Below are 17,651 nucleotides of genomic sequence, written 5' to 3'. Positions count from 1 at the left end.
ACAGCTGCTACATCTAGTGAATCGGTGATTTCTAACTATAGAGCTCTACTGTGCATTAAGTTCCATTTATTGGGAATACATTCTCCTATCCTATTACTTCTGTGTACAACCTGCCTCGGTTCTAACATTGGTCACTTTGGAAGGAATGCGTGACCACGTCTCTTTTGTTTGCATTGGACGCCACGTGAGGAGTCTGTGACGTCTTATATAAAACCGTATCGACCAATCCGCTGCCACTTTCCAGAGGCGGAGTTGTAAGCAATGTTTTGTGTTGCCCAGCTTTTCATACAGTCTCAACAACGGAGCAGGCGCAGTTGTGTGTAGAATACAGTATTAGCAGTATTAGGAAGAAGCATCTCCTTCAACTACTAAGGATGGTTAAACACTGCGACTTTTCATTACTAGTTCTTTACATCAGGCAGAATATGGGGACATTAAATATTTACTGACTCAGTTAAAGAGAATTTAGGGATTTCAATCGCATGTTCCACATTTCAGTCCAATAGGTGGCGATAATGCACCGATAAATTGGTCAGCTAACCGCAAATGCTAAAGAAAGAAGAAGCACAAACGTTGCGCATTTTCAGTGAAAGTGTATTTATCGTTGAAGTTGTGAGATGAAACACAATTCAAACGTCCCGGCTTTCCTCACCAAACTGTGGACGCTGGTGGAGGATGCAGACACCAATGAGTTCATCTGTTGGAGTCAGGTAACGTTGAAACTGTGCACTGTTAGCGTGGCAGTTATGAATGCTAACTAACCCTAACCCAACCCTCTAGCTAGTTTAGCTGACCGTAGAGAACCACACAAACTACGTTTATAGATCTACCAGTCATGCATACACATATTGCTAAAGCTTAGCAAGCATTAGCAGACGCTAAGTATAACATATTAGCGACCCAGTAATTTTCCGTTATTGTGTATATGCAGGTTCTCTAACATTAGCAATCATCCTTTCACCTTTGTGCCCTGAGTCACTGTGAGCCGTGTGAGTCAAATGGTACCCTAAGATCCAGTAGCCCAGGGCGGGCTGTCTAACTGTCACGATGTCATTGTTTCCAGGAAGGCAACAGCTTCCTAGTGTTGGACGAGCAGCGCTTTGCCAAGGAGATCCTCCCCAAGTTCTTCAAGCACAACAACATGGCTAGTTTCATCAGGCAGCTCAATATGTGTAAGACTGCATTATTTACCTGGTCCTAATTTGTGTCTCTCAGGCCACATAGACATGTCAGTGCTTTTAGACTGATTCTGAGTGGCTGAAATTGAATTAGGCTGCAGCCAAACTCATAATCTAGATGCTTATTGGGTAATGACAGAGAGCTAGTAAATCTATACTGTCAGAATTGGTTTTGGTGAGAGGATGACAAACTAGTAACTAGGTGATTATCCCAGTATTAATCTAACTCACCACATAATGAAAAGACAAAGAGAACCAGTCCATCAAATCTAAGAAAATAGAGCGAAAGGGAATTTATTGTTTGCCACAGTCACAATTGTTCTTGTATTCAGCCAGCAGTCCAAAACCCAAATAAAACATTGTCCAGTTTATTATCAGACAGACCAAAGAAAAGCATGCAATCCTGACATTTTTTTAAGCTTTGCAGAACCAGAGTTTATTCATTTTAACAGGACAGATACATGGAAAAATGCTATAGTACCCATGGTAACCAAAATGGACAGTGTAAAGATTTCATTAGCTGTAGGGCAAAGTAGCTAAAGACATGCGAATTGGAAAGACTGAAGAATGATAAGCAATATGTATGATAGTACATGTACAATATTTAATTCATTGATATATAGTGTTAATATATTGTTCCGAAAAAGGGGCACTGACAGAGGGTGTATTCACACCAGAAAAGTCCTTTGGTTTGTTTGCTTTGGTCCGGACATAATGTGGGCTTTATTTTTTTGTTTTGGTTGGGTTCGCTTTCAGATTGCACTTTTTGACAGTGAACCATACTTTGTAAACAAAACCAGGACAGAAGAGATATGGGCGGGGGCAAAGCAAAGACGCAGATGAAAAAACAAAAAACATGGAGGTTTTGCATGTTGCAGTTCTTGTCAGCATATCTTCAATTCAGTTCCATTTATTTGTATAGCGCCAAATCACAATACAATCATCTCAAGGCCCTTTACAAAAAATAAAAAACCCAACAAATCCCTTATGAGCAAGCACTTAGCGACAGTGTTAAACTGCTGGTTTGTCCATGGCTCATTTGTAGCGCTAGTAACTGGTAACAGTGAGCGCAGCATATGAAGGATTCTGCAGCTGATTATTTTCCATAATGCCCGGTGGCTACGGTAGCCTGAAGGCATATGCTTTTTGGAGCAGGGCTGGACCGAGGCCAGTTCATATTCACACCATAAACGAACCGGACCAGAGTCTGTTTCGAAACAGTCCGAGACAACCTCTTCTCTGTCTCGGTCTACTTGTTTGGTCTTCATGTTTGTATTCACACCTACACAAAAGTTCCGGACCATGGGGGGAGACGAACTGTGATCCACTTTAACCGGACCAAACAAAGCAGGTGTGAATACACCCAGAGTAACGTCAGCTTGTATTAGAAATAAAGTCCACACTGCATACTGTCAATTGCGCTCCTTGCCAGTATTCTGGCTTGCCCCTTTTTTTTTATGAATTGATAAATATCATTTATCTGTATCACAATATGTCATCAGTATGCAAAATTATATATTATTAAACCATTGTTCAAATTGGATAATTGTGTTTAACTGTTTATACAGTACACAAACTCACATGTGATTCAACTACAGAGTAGGAAATACAGATAAAATCCTCCACCTTGGAAGATACGATTATTATGTTGCAACATTTCATTATAAAATTTCAGTTGATACACTGAAAATGCATAAAAAATAGTACCATGAAAATAACACGTGCAGTTACTGGTGTAGGGTCATTTTGGAGACGGTATTTTTAAAATGTATTATTTTTTAAACCTTCCTGGGAGACCAATTTTAAAGTTGAATATCATTTAACATCCTAAATCATCACTGTCTGAGATCCTAACCAATATAAGCCATGAGTAACTTGTAAACACACTTTATCCATATACTAATTTACGCGTAGTTAAACATTATGTCTTGTCTTATGTGAAAACCTGTATCTGTGTTTGCATTTAAATGTGCACAGGGTGGGTGGATAGAGAGTGTATGTTGCTGTTTTTAATGCGTGTGTGTGTTCGTTCGTGTTCATTCAGATGGATTCCGGAAAGTGATGCACATTGACACAGGCATCATAAAACAGGAGAGAGACGGTCCGGTGGAGTTTCAACATCCCTATTTCAAACATGGACAGGACGACCTGCTGGAAAACATCAAGAGGAAGGTGGGGTCATCTCTCTACAATCTTACGTTATCTCTCAGTAGTTTTAGTTTTAAAACATTCTCAAGGACCCTGACTCCAAGAGATTTCATCAGTTCAGTGCTAGATAATCACAGGTAGTTGTCGTCACCCAACAAATGCTCACTTGCCTTATAAATTTATTTAGAATAGTGGTGTAAATCACAAGTTTTAATTCCATTCAGTGGCCTGTGATTGGTATGAAATGTTATGTGCCATTAATTACTCACAGATGACCAAAATATATTTTGTGTGTGTGTGTTTGTCCATCTTTTCTTTATTTAGTTTTTGCACATAACGACGTTGTCATCCGATTCCGGTTTTCTCTCACTCCACCTGTCTGTTTCTTCCTCTGTGTTTGAAGCGTGGATAAACCTTTCTTTCTAGGGGGTAGGAGGTTTTGTTGGAAAGACAGATCACCTGGAAGGAATGCTAGGGGAAAACACTGTTATTGACATGGGTGGTGGCCAAAATGAGTGTGCCTTAAAAAAGACTGAATTGTGAGTCAAAGGACCCCCAAAATAGCAGTTCTTGGTGGGTGTTCGCAGTATGTTGTAGTCATTAAGTGGTGCAAAGAAAGGCGACCAGTGAACCGATGACAGCATCGTGGACACCCAAGGTCCACTGAAGCACTTGTTCTTTTCCTTTTGGCTGCTCCCTTCAGGGGTTGCCACAGGGAATCATCTGCCTCCATGAAGCACGAGGGACAGCAAAGGGGTTTGATCCCATTTGTGCAACTGATGCACAAATTGCTAAAAAAGTGTGATGCTGACTGCAGCAGTAAGTATCAAAACACACAGTGTGTAAAGTGTGTGACGTATGGGGCTGCCTGGATGCAGATGGGTCAGAGTGCCAATGTGAACTCCTGTCTACCTCTACAATGGGCAGTTCAGCTTGAAAAAGGGGGCTTGGTCTGTTGATGAAAAGGTTTTGTTTTTCTTCTAACATGACATGGGTGTGGGTGTGTGTGTATCATTTCCTTCGGAAAGAGATGGGATATGCTGGAAAACAAGTCTGATAAACAGAGGGTCCCTTTCTCTTCTTACAGGACTTAAAGATCAGCTGCTAACATTGTGGTGTCAGATACCAGAAGACACCTTTACAAGTGCTGTGGAGGGTCAAAACTGTTTTTGTGGCAAAAAGGGGACACAGTATTAGGCAGCAAAGTTAATTTTGTTTTTGATCACTGTAATTTACCAAAATACATGATTTTTATCATAAAAAAACATGATGTCCAAGGAACTTTCAATTCTACAGTCACTCTATCACACACAGTCCTCTGTATCAAGCAAGGCAAATATGCAGTATGGTGTGTTAGACCCAAAACATCCTTCATGCAAGTACACAAATCCAGATGCTTTGAGCTATGTGAGACTGATTTCCTGTGTTGTTGCTACCAACATGTGGTAGCAAGAGCTGTAGCTAGAGGTGTGGTAGAGAAACTGATGTCTTCTATTTGGGTTAACTTCCACTCAAAACAACCCTGGACGTGTTTATGCTTCAACTAGCTGATATCGCTGATATTGTGATGAGGATGATACTGATTCAATTTATAGTGCAACCCTACTGTGGCCTGGGAACACCAGGTACTGTTCATTACATGGCTACTGCCTTCTTTATGTGAAACATGGTGGCCAAGCCAAAGACAAGGCTTAAACACCATAGAAAATCTGTGACCTTGAGAGGGCATTTCACTGACCATTTGAATTAACTTAACCGGATCTGCACTCAAGAATAGGGAAAAACTGCCCAAATCAAGATTTGCAGAGCTTGTGAAAACTTACTCAAGAAGACTTAAAGTCCCAAGTGTAGTACTGCATCAAGAGTCTGAATTCATTTTTAAATAAGAAAGTTCATTTTATTGGCTCAACAATTTGCCATAGGTTAGACTCATCAGCAACATGGAAGTTTTAACAATTTCAATTTCCAATTACTCGAGTAATTGGATAAAATAGACTTTTGCATTTTTAAACAATAGTACTATTGTGTAATAGTAACGACTGGTTACCTTGAAATGACGTCACCTTATCTCGGCTCCGCTGGGTGAGCCATTCTGGCTCACACCTGGATGCTTTAAGCGTTAGCTTATTTGGTGCATTGCTTGCAGTTTAACATGAATTATTAATTTAGTTCACTACTTTGTTTCCAACCAGATGCCTTCTGTTCAGATGTTGAAGCATAGATGAAGTGCTGTTGTGGTTCACCAGTTCTGCTTTACAATACATGCATTGCACCATGTTGTCATCTTTTTAAAGTTTGAAATGATCCCAAACTTTGGACATTTTCTGCCTTTCACCGATGGTTTCGCTCTCTGCCATAGCGCCAACTTTTATACTGCGACAGTGATTACGGTCCATGTGGAACAATGAGCAGGTCCAATAACGCAAGTGATAGTAATTAAACGAATACTTGAGGCAAAGAATTTGCCTAAAGCTTGTCCTTAATCTCTGCATTTGGTTCATTTTTTTCATATGCTGGCTAATGTCAAGTCTTACATAAAACTCCTCTAAAATATATTTTAGAAAACAGTTGTCATTATACTTCTAGTGTTGAGATTCTGCATACTTAAGATTTGATTGTAATTTCTGTTTTTCAGGTTTCTAATGCTCGGCCAGAGGATGCTAAGATTCGACAGGAAGATCTGTCCAAGATTTTGGCCAGTGTTCAGAGTGTTCACAGCAAACAGGAGAACATTGATACCAGGCTGGCAACACTCAAGAGGTGAGCATAAAACTCTGCACAGGTTTCCCCAAGGAAATATATGGAAAACATGGTATACTTCATGTTAATTTATGGTTTCTCTCACCGCAAGGCCACTGGGGTCCACATTATAAATTTGTCATCTGCCTATGACTGCAGTGGTCTTGATGAACCCCTTTGAAGCCCAAAACATTAAAAGTGTTGTTTTATTCAGCCAAATAGAGGCTAGATAGACAAAACGAGGGAACCATCCTGTTTTTAGTGTGCATGTGAGTAACTTTGGATGTGGTATGTATAGACGTACGTCTATCTACATGCAAGTCCATAGCTGTCTGTGTCCACATCCTCAACTATAGTACAGTGCAGTCCTGAGTCACTCCCGCTCCACTAAATGATTTGTTGTGTTGCTTCAACCTTACACAGAAGATAGTTGAACCTGAGCAAAAATACATAGTCCTCCATCACTTCAGTGTAAACTGGACTTCAAGGGCATCTTCAGTCTTTTGGAGACAATTTTATTTTCCAGAGAAGGTGGTCAAAATAGTGTAGATTTTGGTCCCTGGCTACAGGTGGAGTGCCAAGCCTTGTGGAGTTCCCCTTTATTTTCCTGGAGCTCTTTGTGGAATACCATGGGCATAGGGTATAGGGCAGGGGTCTGCAACCCTCGGCTCTTTTATCCCTCTGCTGCGGCTCCCTACAGCCTTGGAAAATAAACAATGAGTATTTAATTAAAATTTATTTTAGTTTAGTTAGTTTTTAAAATGTAATTCCAAATTTGAAAATTAAGGTGATCTTGTAAAATCTAAATAAAAAATTGTTGTCGCTCTTAATATTCGTCACAACCGCCAATGTGCGACAGCTGCCTGCGTGCGATTTCTGTAATTTTTCGACCCCAGGTAAGCCAACTATGGAGAATTCTAAGCAAAGAAAAGTATCTGAAGAAAACAGAACGTTTAATGCTACGTGGGCAGATTCATTTGCTTTCACTGCTGACAAGACTGGTTTACCAGTGTGCTTAATATGTGATGAGAAACTAGCAAACAACAGAAAGTCAAATGTTGCAAGACATTTCCAGAATAAACACACAGCCTTTGCTCAAAAATATCTGGATGGAGATGAGAGAAAAAAAAGTCGTTTCAGAACTGATGCGGAAGGTTGATATGAGCAAAAAAAAATTTTATGAAGTGGATGAAGTCTGCAAATTCAACCACATATGCTAGTTTTGTGGCCACTCATGAAATGGCCAGGCACAGGAAGCCGTTCACAGATGGAGAATATTTCAAAGACATAGAAACGTTTTATCCTGTGTTATTTTATTTTATATTTCAAAAGGGCTTTGCGGCTCCCGGTCTTTTCTTTTCTGTGGAAAATGGGTCCAAATAGCTCTTTGAGTGTTTAAGGATGTCGACCCTTGATATAGGGGAAAACGTCCTAGCCATGACATACATGAGGAGTGTCTGTGGTGATTGTCACCACAGATGATATTGGTGGACTTTTACCACTGCACCATCACCAACTGCATCTCAGTGTGATATGGCAGCTGTTCCATACCAGACAGCAAAGCCCTAAAGTGGGCTGTGAAAATCGCCTATAGACAGTCACTTACACAGTGACTTTCTGCACAGAGCAAAGGATATCATTAAAGATGCCTCATGGACTCTTATCCAACAAGCATTACAAGAGCCCCCACTCGAGGAGCACTAGGTTCAGAAAAAGCTTTACTCATAGTGACAACTACAGTGACTGCGGTGACATTACATTGTGCTCCATCTGTGACCAGGGCCCCTATGTGTCTTGCTTATCCCTGAGAAAGGATGAGGTCTTTTACTACACCAGAAAGACATGTCCCAATAATTCCATTAGTTGTAGTGCGTTAAGCTACTGTTTGTGTAGCATGTTTTAATGTTGATCTCCAAAAAGTAAATACATATTTTTGTCAAATTAATCCAGCACATCTTTGGGGACTCCCTTGACCCAAGGCCCAGGACAGTTGACCCTGTGTTTCCCCACTTTTGGCCCTGTCTGTGCCTGTAAATTTTATTAACCATATTTGCACTACTTTTAGCTTTGCTCAGAATATATGTACTGTTTAATCTGTAAATATTTCCATATATATTTATCTTATACTATACTCATGATCATACATATTTTTCAACTCATTATACTCAAATTCTTCCATAATATCTGTTTTTAACATCTGTGAATACATATGCAGTGTTGTCTGGACTGTAAGTCACACTTTTTTTACTCCTGTGTCTTGTCCTGCGACTTATGCGTCTCGTATATTTTCTAGTGTATATTTACAGTAATTTTGTTTAGATGGCAGTATTGACTCATTTGAAGATAACATTGTACCACCAAAGAATTAAAAACATTTATGTTCATGCTGAATTACAACTCCTAGTGTAACATAAATTGAAAGTACCCAAAAGAAAGAGCTGTACTGCAGATTTCACACCTCCACTGGTGACCTGTCCAGGGTGTACCCCTGCCTTTCACCCAAAAAGAGCTGGGATAGGCTCCAGCTGATCCCTGTGACCCTGGTTAGGAATAAGGGGGTATAGGAAAATGGATGGATGGATGTCACATCTCCAGGCATAGGATGTGACGACAACAGCAGTCACTCAAATTTTTAGTCCATATTTGACCGTTCATCCACTGTTACATCTTTGCTGGGGTTGAATAGGAGGGGAAGGTGATGTGTCCACATTTCCCACAGGGATTTGATGGGGGCAAGCTTGTCCTCTCTGCAGCTGGTCTCTGCAGCTTGTTGTGAAAGCACAGAGCTCTGCTGATTTCATGAAATCTTGAGAAGGACATGGTGGTTCTGAAAACCGTACGACCACTGCGATCATTCCACAGGCAGCATGTGGACTCCTCTCTGGACCTGTAGTCTCTGGCCAAAATCAGTAGCCCAATGAGGGCATGGAGATCTATGGAGTCTACCCTGGTCCAGTTTCTTTCTCATATGGTCACCCTTTGTCAACATGACAATGTAGTCAATCATCTTCGTTAACAGACTGAATGAAGAATCCACGTTCTGGACCCCTCACAATGGTGTAACACATCAGCCATAAAGTCATGGCCTCTGTCAGGCTACAAAAAAGAAGTTGTCTCTGTGTTGGTGGGAAACCACACTTTACCATTTCTCCCAGTCCATCCAGATTAAGTATCCTCTGAATCCTCCTTGCTTTCAGTGGTAAAAGGTGGAGAGGACCACAACAAAATCAGGACTCTCCTGAATCAGTAGTGTCAGAGGGAGAAGACAATATATTCTGCAGCTTGCTGGAGGGGTCAGGCTGCATAATCATTTCAAAAGCTTTGGTATGAGTGAAGCTACTACTCATGGTGCTTGCTGCTCTTCTCACCGTGAAATGACCAGCAGGATGGCATGCAATGTTTAACCCTCTGGGGTCTGAGGCTGTTTTAGGGCCCTGGACAAGTTTTGACATGCCCTGACATTTGTGCTTTTTTCAGTTGCTTTTAAACATATTAATGGCTGAAAGCAAACTGTCCCCTGTCGTGGTCAAGGCACTTTCAAAAGATCTCAGAGATAATGTTGTGGATAGGCACAAGTCAGGAGATGGATATAATAAGATTTCAAAGGTTTTATCTGTCCCTAACAGCACATTTAAATCTATAATTAATCCTCTGGGGTCTAAGGGGGTTTTGGGGCCCTGGACAAGTTTTGACATGCCCTGACATTTGTGCTTTTTTCAGTGTCTTTTAAACATATTAATGTCTAAAGTCTAATAACACTGTAATCAGCACAAAATTGGCTACAATAATATGTGAGCAGCAAGTTTATACATGATTGTGTTTTTGAGAAAAAAGTGTTTATGCATGGTTAGTGAAAAACTAAAATTTTTAAGTCACTGAAATAAGTCCATAAAACACAAACAGAACATTGGTTCACGAGACTTTTGAGAAATGCAATTTGTAGGCTAAAATGTTTACTTCAAAATGATGCGAAAGTCATCTTATTCACTCATTTACAGTAAACAATACAATGATTTAAATTTTCTAAGACACTTTTGTTTAGAAAGGGCATATGCAGGAAGGTGTGTCTCAATGAATGGTCATGTGATTTACCTGAGAACACAAAAGACAACTCAAACGACAAAACTCAACGACCCGCACAAAGCTACGCATAATGAGCCTTTCAGTCAATGTGGCTGAGAGGGGATTACTGCAACACAATACAATACAATGCAGATCCAAACATTCGTCATTTGAGTCATGTTTTTCCTCTGAGGACAAGCTAAACTCTTCGTCTCTGTCTGGAACATACAAAGCACTTCTTCACCCGCATAACGTGCCACCATCCAAACGCACAGAAAAGTGAGTAAATTCTATGATGAAGTTTGACGTTTTATGTCATTTCTCGGGGGCGTGCACATAATTACCTGGATCACCTCAGATTATGTACATGTGAATAGTGCGCTCAGTGCGAGGCGGGATCAAATTAGCTGTAATGAGGTGAGACAGGAGAAAACGTACGCTCATACAAATTAAACAAAAAGTGTTGAATTGTTTTCGACTTGAATTGTTTCATTTAAAAGAAAACATTTCAAGCTTTCTAGCCATATATTTCTTATTTTTATGAGGTAAGTTTTCACTGAGATTCTGGTTGTTTTACGTGCCTGTGAAGAGAGATGACAGAGACAGAGAAGACAGAGAGCACACCCAGTCTGCTTTCTTTATTTTACAAAAGCACAGTGTTCTGTTGTTATTATGAATGTATACAACTAAAACTAGACCCTTTCGAATTATATATTGCTCTTATCTGTATGAAACCAGGCTCTGTACTGACAGAGTTTGACATGATTTTTATTGTTTCTTACTGTATTCTTGGTTTTTCAGGTTTCAAAGGTTTTCATTTACAGGTTGATTCACAGAGTTCACCAAGGAGCTCATGTGTTTCCATAATCGTATGGCTAATCGTAGCTTGTATCTGATGTTTATGTTCTTCTTGACCTAGTATAGTCTGACACTAAGGAACACACCATCTCAAGGATGTTGGTGAGGAGCATCTGGGAGAAAGGTTCCTTAGGACAGTAGGTGTGAGGAAAGGACAAGTATAACAGAGCATGCCCAGGATGGAGGGTTAACTATCACATGAGAATATAGAGTTTTAGAATATAGCCTTATTAGGGAATGACTTTGCAGAACAATAGGGAAGTACAGACTTAATTATCTGATTATGAGTTATTGAGTTATGAGTGTATGCAACTAAAACTAGACCGTTTACAGATTTGAATGATATATTGCTTTTATCTGTACAATCAAAATTGACGGAGTAATTTAAGTTTGTTTCTGCGTTGTCAGGAGAAGATGCCACAAAACGCGCCGACATATTCGTCGACCACTGAGGGTTAAATCCACTTACCTTGTTTTATTTTAGTTTGTACTTCTCCCCTTCAAAAGGCAGCAGGTGCATAAACACTTTTTTTTTTTCGTTTGCTCAATGTAGAGTCTTTGTTCTCTGAGAGCTGAGGTACATATTCTGATTTCTAAGACAGCTCAGGGTCAACACGCAAACATCTCTCTCTCTCTCTCACACACACTCACACACACACGCACACACACACACTCACACACTCACTATAATATGCTGATACAGTCCATATAAAACTCCATATAAAAGCCAGAAACTAAGCTTTCTATTCACAGGCCGGTGTAAAGGGTTAACCCTCTGGGGTCTGAGGGGGTTTTTGGGGCCTGGACAAATTTTTACATGTCCTGACATTTGTGCTTTTTTCAGTGTTTTTTAAACATAATGTCTAAAGTCTAATAACACTGTAATCAGCACAAAATTGGCTACAATAATATGTGAGCTTCAAGTTTATACATTATTGTGTTTTTGAGAAAAAAGTGTTTATGCATGGCTAGTGAAAAACTACAATTTTTTACTCACTGAAATAAGACCATAAAACACAAACAGAACATTGGTTCACAAGACTTTGGAGACCAGCATGTTGTAGGCTAAAGTGTTTACTTCAGAGTGCTGTGAATGTCATCTTGTTCACACATTCACAGTAAACAATACACCGATTTAAATTTTCTAAGACACTTTTTGTCCAGAAAGGCCATATGCAAGAGGGTGTGTCTGAGGATGAATAGTCATGTGATTTACCTGAGAACACAAAAGACGCACTGAACGACCAGACAAAGACGCGCATAATGAGCCTTTCAGTCAATGTAGATGGGACGGATTAGTGCAGTACAATACAACACAATGAGGAGCCAAACGATCCTCATTTGAGTTAAAATCAGTGTTTTTACTCTGAGGACAAACTAAACTATTTGTCTCTGTGTGGAATGTAAGGAGCGCCGCTTCACGTGCGTAACGCGCCATCATCCAAACGCGCCGAAAAAGGGGGTAAATTATATGATGAAGTTTGATATTTTGTGTCATTTCTCGGGGGCGTGCACATATTTACCTGGTTCACCTGAGATTATTTACATGTGAACAGTGGACAGTGTACAAGGCGGGACCGCATTACCTGTAATGAGGTGAGACAGGAAAAAACGGACTTCTCCTTACGTTCATACGGATTAAATCAAAAGTGATGATTTGTTTTTGACTTGAATTGTTTCACTCAAAAGAAAACCTTTCAAGCTTTCTAGCCATATAATTCTTATTTTTATGAGGCAAGTATTCGCTGAGATTCTGGTTGTTTTATTTACGCGTCTGTGAAGAGAAATGGCAGAGACAGAAAAGTCAGAGAGCGCACCCTGTCGGCTTTCTTTATTTAAAAAAAGCACAAGGTTTTGTTGTTATTATGATGGTATACCACTAAAACTAGACCCTTTACAGATTTGAATGATATGCTTCTTTTATCTGTACGATCAGAATTGACGGAGTAATTTAAGTTTGTTTCGGCCTTATCAGAAAAAGATGCGTCAAAAAACGCCGGCGCGTGCGTCGACCCCAGAGGGTTAACTCAGTTGTCAACAGCAAAAATCACAAATTTTACCTCTTCCCAAAAGGGGGAAACCACCAACCACCAAGAATGCATCATTATATAGTGTCATGGCTATGCAGTCAAAAAAATGTCGTTATAGTAGCAGTCAATTTGGCAAAACATCCATGAACAGTAAATTAGTCCGAAAATATTAAAATCTGATGCGGCATAAAAACTAACAATGCATCAAAATCGGTGTTGTTACTAATCTTTGACATATCCAAGACTGTGATAAAAGGTAAAAAATATCCAGTCTACAATCACTTTTTATATTGAAAATAAGTCATTTTGTGCTTATGAAAATTGCCATTTAAAGGCTTTTTTACGTGAATTTGCCAACAGTTATTGACCTATGGAAAAGTCATATTTCCAAAATTTATGTCAAATTAAGGTTTGTCACCAAAAATCATTCCATTTGCTGAAATACAGTGAAAGTTATGGCCAAATTAAGAGTGAAAAATGACCCTTGGTGGATTAAAACATCACCAACAGAACATGAGAGTTAAGCATGATGTCTTATGTTCTGCTGCTGTCCATTCTTTTGACTATGAATTAAATAAATTTTGTTGTTTAGGGAGAATGAATCTTTGTGGAGGGAGATCTCTGATCTGAGACAGAAGCATGCCCACCAGCAACAGCTCATCAAAAAGGTGAGCACTACACGGGACCCGTCAGTTTACACTTTTATTTTTTTATTTTTTTTAAATACATGCCTCCTGTAAACACCTTCATCAAAAATATAAGCTGCATTTCTGTAATTTTCTGAAAGAATTTTGATTGATTTGATTAGTTTTTAAATTTATTTGAGGAGCAGTAATGGAAGTCATTGTGAGCGCAGTGTATCCTTTTCAGGAGGATCATTTCTAAATATATAAGGTTATCTTTTTTTTTTTTAGGGGGATAAACAGAATGAAAGTTTTCTGTTCTATATCCCCATTATTAATATGGTCTAGTACTGCTTAGACTGTAAGCTAGAGTAAACCAGTAGCAAATCTGGCTAATCCAATACTTGTATTTTCCTGGTTAATACATTTTCACAGTGCACACTCCAGGTTAAAGTTAAACTAGTTCAGTGGATATGAATAGCTCTCCAGTGTATTAAGAAAACATGGATCCAAGCTGTTTCTTAATGTTACTTTTTTTTAAAAAATTAAAAATATTTTTAAAGTGGGTATAGAAAAGCATCACCCCCTTCAAAACATTCACATTTTGTTGTTTCACAGCCTGAATTGAAAACCTAAAAATAATTTTTCCAGCCCTATTTACACAACATAGAAGTGAAAGGGAAAAAAATGATTTAGGGAAAAATTCACCCCCAATGTCCTCACTCCCAGAATGCACCCCTGGGCAAATTTTGACATGCCCTGACATTTGTGCTTTTTTTCAGTTGCTTTTAACCCTCTGGGGTCTGAGGGGTTTTTGGGGGCCTGGACAAATTTTGACATGTCCTGACATTTGTGCTTTTTTCAGTGTCTTTTAAACATATTAATGTCTAAAGTCTAATAACACTGTAATCAGCACAAAATTGGCTACAATAATATGTGAGCAGCAGGTTTATACATGATTGTGTTTTTGAGAAAAAAGTGTTTATGCATGGTTAGTGAAAAACTACAATTTTTTACTCACTGAAATAAGACCATAAAACACAAACAGAACATTGGTTCACAAGACCTTGGAGACCTGCATGTTGTAGGCTAAAGTGTTTACTTCAGAGTGCTGTCAATGTCATCTTGTTCACACATTCACAGTAAACAATACACTGATTTAAATTTTCTAAGACACTTTTTGTCCAGAAAGGCCATATGCAAGAGGGTGTGTCTGAGGATGAATAGTCATGTGATTTACCTGAGAACACAAAAGACGCACTGAACGACCAGACAAAGACGCGCATAATGAGCCTTTCAGTCAATGTAGATGGGACGGATTAGTGCAGCACAATACAAAACAATGAGGAGCCAAACGAAAAATCAGTGTTTTTACTCTGAGGACAAGCTAAACCATTTGTCTCTGTGTGGAATATAAGGAGCGCTTCTTCACGTCCGTGACGTGCCATCATCCAAACGCGCCGAAAAAGTGAGTAAATTCTATGATGAAGTTTGATGTTTTGTCATTTCTCGGGGGTGTGCACATATTTACCTGGTTCACCTGAGATTATTTACATGTGGACAGTGTACAAGGCGGGACCGCATTACCTGTAATGAGGTGAGACAGGAAAAAACGGACTTCTCCTTACGTTCATACGGATTAAATCAAAAGTGATGATTTGTTTTTGACTTGAATTGTTTCACTCAAAAGAAAACCTTTCAAGCTTTCTAGCCATATAATTCTTATTTTTATGAGGCAAGTATTCGCTGAGTATTCTGGTTGTTTTATTTACGCGTCTGTGAAGAGAAATGGCAGAGACAGAAAAGGCCGAGAGCGCACCCTGTCGGCTTTCTTTATTTAAAAAAAACACAACGTTTTGTTGTTATTATGATGGTATACCACTAAAACTAGACCCTTTACAGATTTGAATGATATACTTCTTTTATCTGTATGATCAGAATTGACGGAGTAATTTAAGTTTGTTTCGGCCTTATCAGGAAAAGATGCGTCAAAAAGCGCCGACGCGTGCGTCGACCCCAGAGGGTTAAAGATAAACAGGAGTTGTTGATCTGTTACACAAACTATATATACATGGAAACAATTCTGTGCTGTGGCTACTCTTCCTAGAAGTGGTTGCCTGCCAAGATCCCTCCAAAGGCACGATACAGAATCGTTAATGAGGTAAAGAAAAACCTACAAGTAACAGCTAAACTGACAAACATCTCTGTTCATGAGTCTACAACTATACTATCAATATCAGAACTCCACAGAGGAAGCTGCCGCTGTCCACCAGCTGAAGCTTAGTAGAAGTTGAGCAGGACATTGACCTTAACCATTGAAGTAAATCACAGAATAGCTTCTTTCGTTCATTCATTCATTCTTTTATTTATAGAGCACATTTATCAACAATGCAGGGTTGACCAAAGTGCTGAACAAAAGAAAATCTGTTCTTGGAGTGCCCCTTTCACAACCTAGACCTTCATCCAATAGAGATGCTTTGGAAAAGCAGCACGGATCACACCAGACATCCTAGCAGATGTGCCTGAGCAGAAGGAGTGGACAAAAATACCTTTTGAAGGTTGTGCAGGTCTGATCCAGAGCTATTGACGATTTATTTACTTTTTCCTCCAGCAATGTGAATGTCGAATGGTTGTGTTCAATAAAACCATTAGAAAAATAAATAGACAAATAAAAATTGTGTGTTATCAACTTAATCATATTGTGTTTGTCTGTTCTTGTGAATTAGAAGATGAGTAGATTGCTTTTATTGCCATTGTAAAGTTAAAAAAAGAAAAAGTTATGAGTGTGAGGTGTCTGTATTTACACATATCAGTAAATAATGATTGATTAGCAGGTTACAATCAGAAAAAAAAAAATAAATTGCTCAGATCAGATTAAATATTGTAAAATGGTAAAATTAATTGCATGGATCAGATAAAACACTGTAAACTTACTTCAGGTAAAATTACACAGTTCAGATAAAAGATTGCACATTCCAATATAAAATCCATTCAAGGAATGGTATTGCTCTGGGGAAAAAAACTATGCTTAAGTCTGTTAGTTTGACTTTTCAATGATCTATAGTCCCTCCCAGAGGGCAGGAGGTTAAACTGGATGGTTACATGACGGCTGAGGCATTATGTTGGAAATCTGCTCCAAAGGTAAGTAAGGAACAGCAGTTTTTTGTTTTTTTTTTTTCTTTTTTTCTTTTTTTTTTTTTTGGTGCCATGTTTATTACGCTCTGCAGAGCCTTGTCCAGACATTTATCCCAGACACCAGGACACTTTCAATTGAACAGCGGTAGAAGGTCACCAGTATCTGTTCCTTTAGTCCATTAGTCCATTCCTTTTAAGCAGTCTCAAGAAGTGGAGGCGTTGAGTCTTTTTTCAATTAAAGGGATGTTAGCAGTCCAGGTGAGGTTGTCAGAGAAATGGGTGCCCAGAAATGTGAAAGTTTGAACCCTGTCCACGCATTCACCTGTTAAAAAGAGTGGCAGGTCGTCTGTTTTGTGCTTACTCAAATCGATGATCAATCAATTTGTTTTTTTGTTTTTTTTGTTTTGTTTTTTTTGTGTTTAGGGTGAGATTGTTAGTTGAGCACCACTTCATCAGTTCTTTAATCTCCAACTACTGTAGTGTCATCTGTAAATTTTATGATCGAGTTGTACAGTCATAGTTGTACAATATCGGGCCTGGCGCACAGCCTTGTGGGGAGCCAGGGCTGAGAGTTATGGTAAAGGAGAGATGAGGACCAAATTTTACAGTCTGTGGGTGATTAGTTAGAAAGTCCTTTATCCAGTTGCACAGATGGATGGAGAGGCTGAGACCAGACAGTTTGCTGATCAGTATGTTTGTGATGATTGTGCTAAATGCAGAACTATGGTCGATTAAAAAGCATTCTTACATAGTTACCACTGTGTTCCTGGTGGTTTAGTGCTAAGTGGAGAGCTATGGCAATGGCATCTTCTGTAGAGCTGCCCCGTCTGTAGGCAGACTGATGTTGGTCAAAGTCTGGGGTATGTGGTTTGGAGACA

General features: G+C 39.3%; 1 protein-coding gene across 3 annotated transcripts in view; it reads left to right on the top strand.

Moving 5' to 3' along the window:
- The first annotated feature begins 303 nt into the window (after nt 1-303).
- Nucleotides 304-17,651, top strand: part of hsf2 (heat shock transcription factor 2) — a 28,101-nt gene continuing 10,753 nt past the window's right edge. Inside the window, exons 1-5 of one of the 3 annotated variants that reach the window (XM_026318424.1) lie at nt 304-710; nt 1,064-1,172; nt 3,223-3,350; nt 5,962-6,086; nt 13,608-13,683. In XM_026318424.1, coding sequence (XP_026174209.1) covers nt 618-710; nt 1,064-1,172; nt 3,223-3,350; nt 5,962-6,086; nt 13,608-13,683 — 531 coding nt within the window. In that variant the 5' untranslated portion in view covers nt 304-617. Of the gene's footprint in view, nt 711-1,063; nt 1,173-3,222; nt 3,351-4,027; nt 4,146-5,961; nt 6,087-13,607; nt 13,684-17,651 lie in introns of those variants that run through there. The other 2 variants (XM_026318425.1, XM_026318426.1) reach the window with 2 other exon arrangements.

The sequence above is a fragment of the Mastacembelus armatus genome, chromosome 24 (assembly GCF_900324485.2).
Source record: "Mastacembelus armatus chromosome 24, fMasArm1.2, whole genome shotgun sequence".
Classification (NCBI taxonomy): domain Eukaryota; kingdom Metazoa; phylum Chordata; class Actinopteri; order Synbranchiformes; family Mastacembelidae; genus Mastacembelus; species Mastacembelus armatus.
The sequence above is the reverse complement of the archived record's forward strand: the minus strand, read 5'-3'. Positions and strand labels throughout refer to the sequence as shown.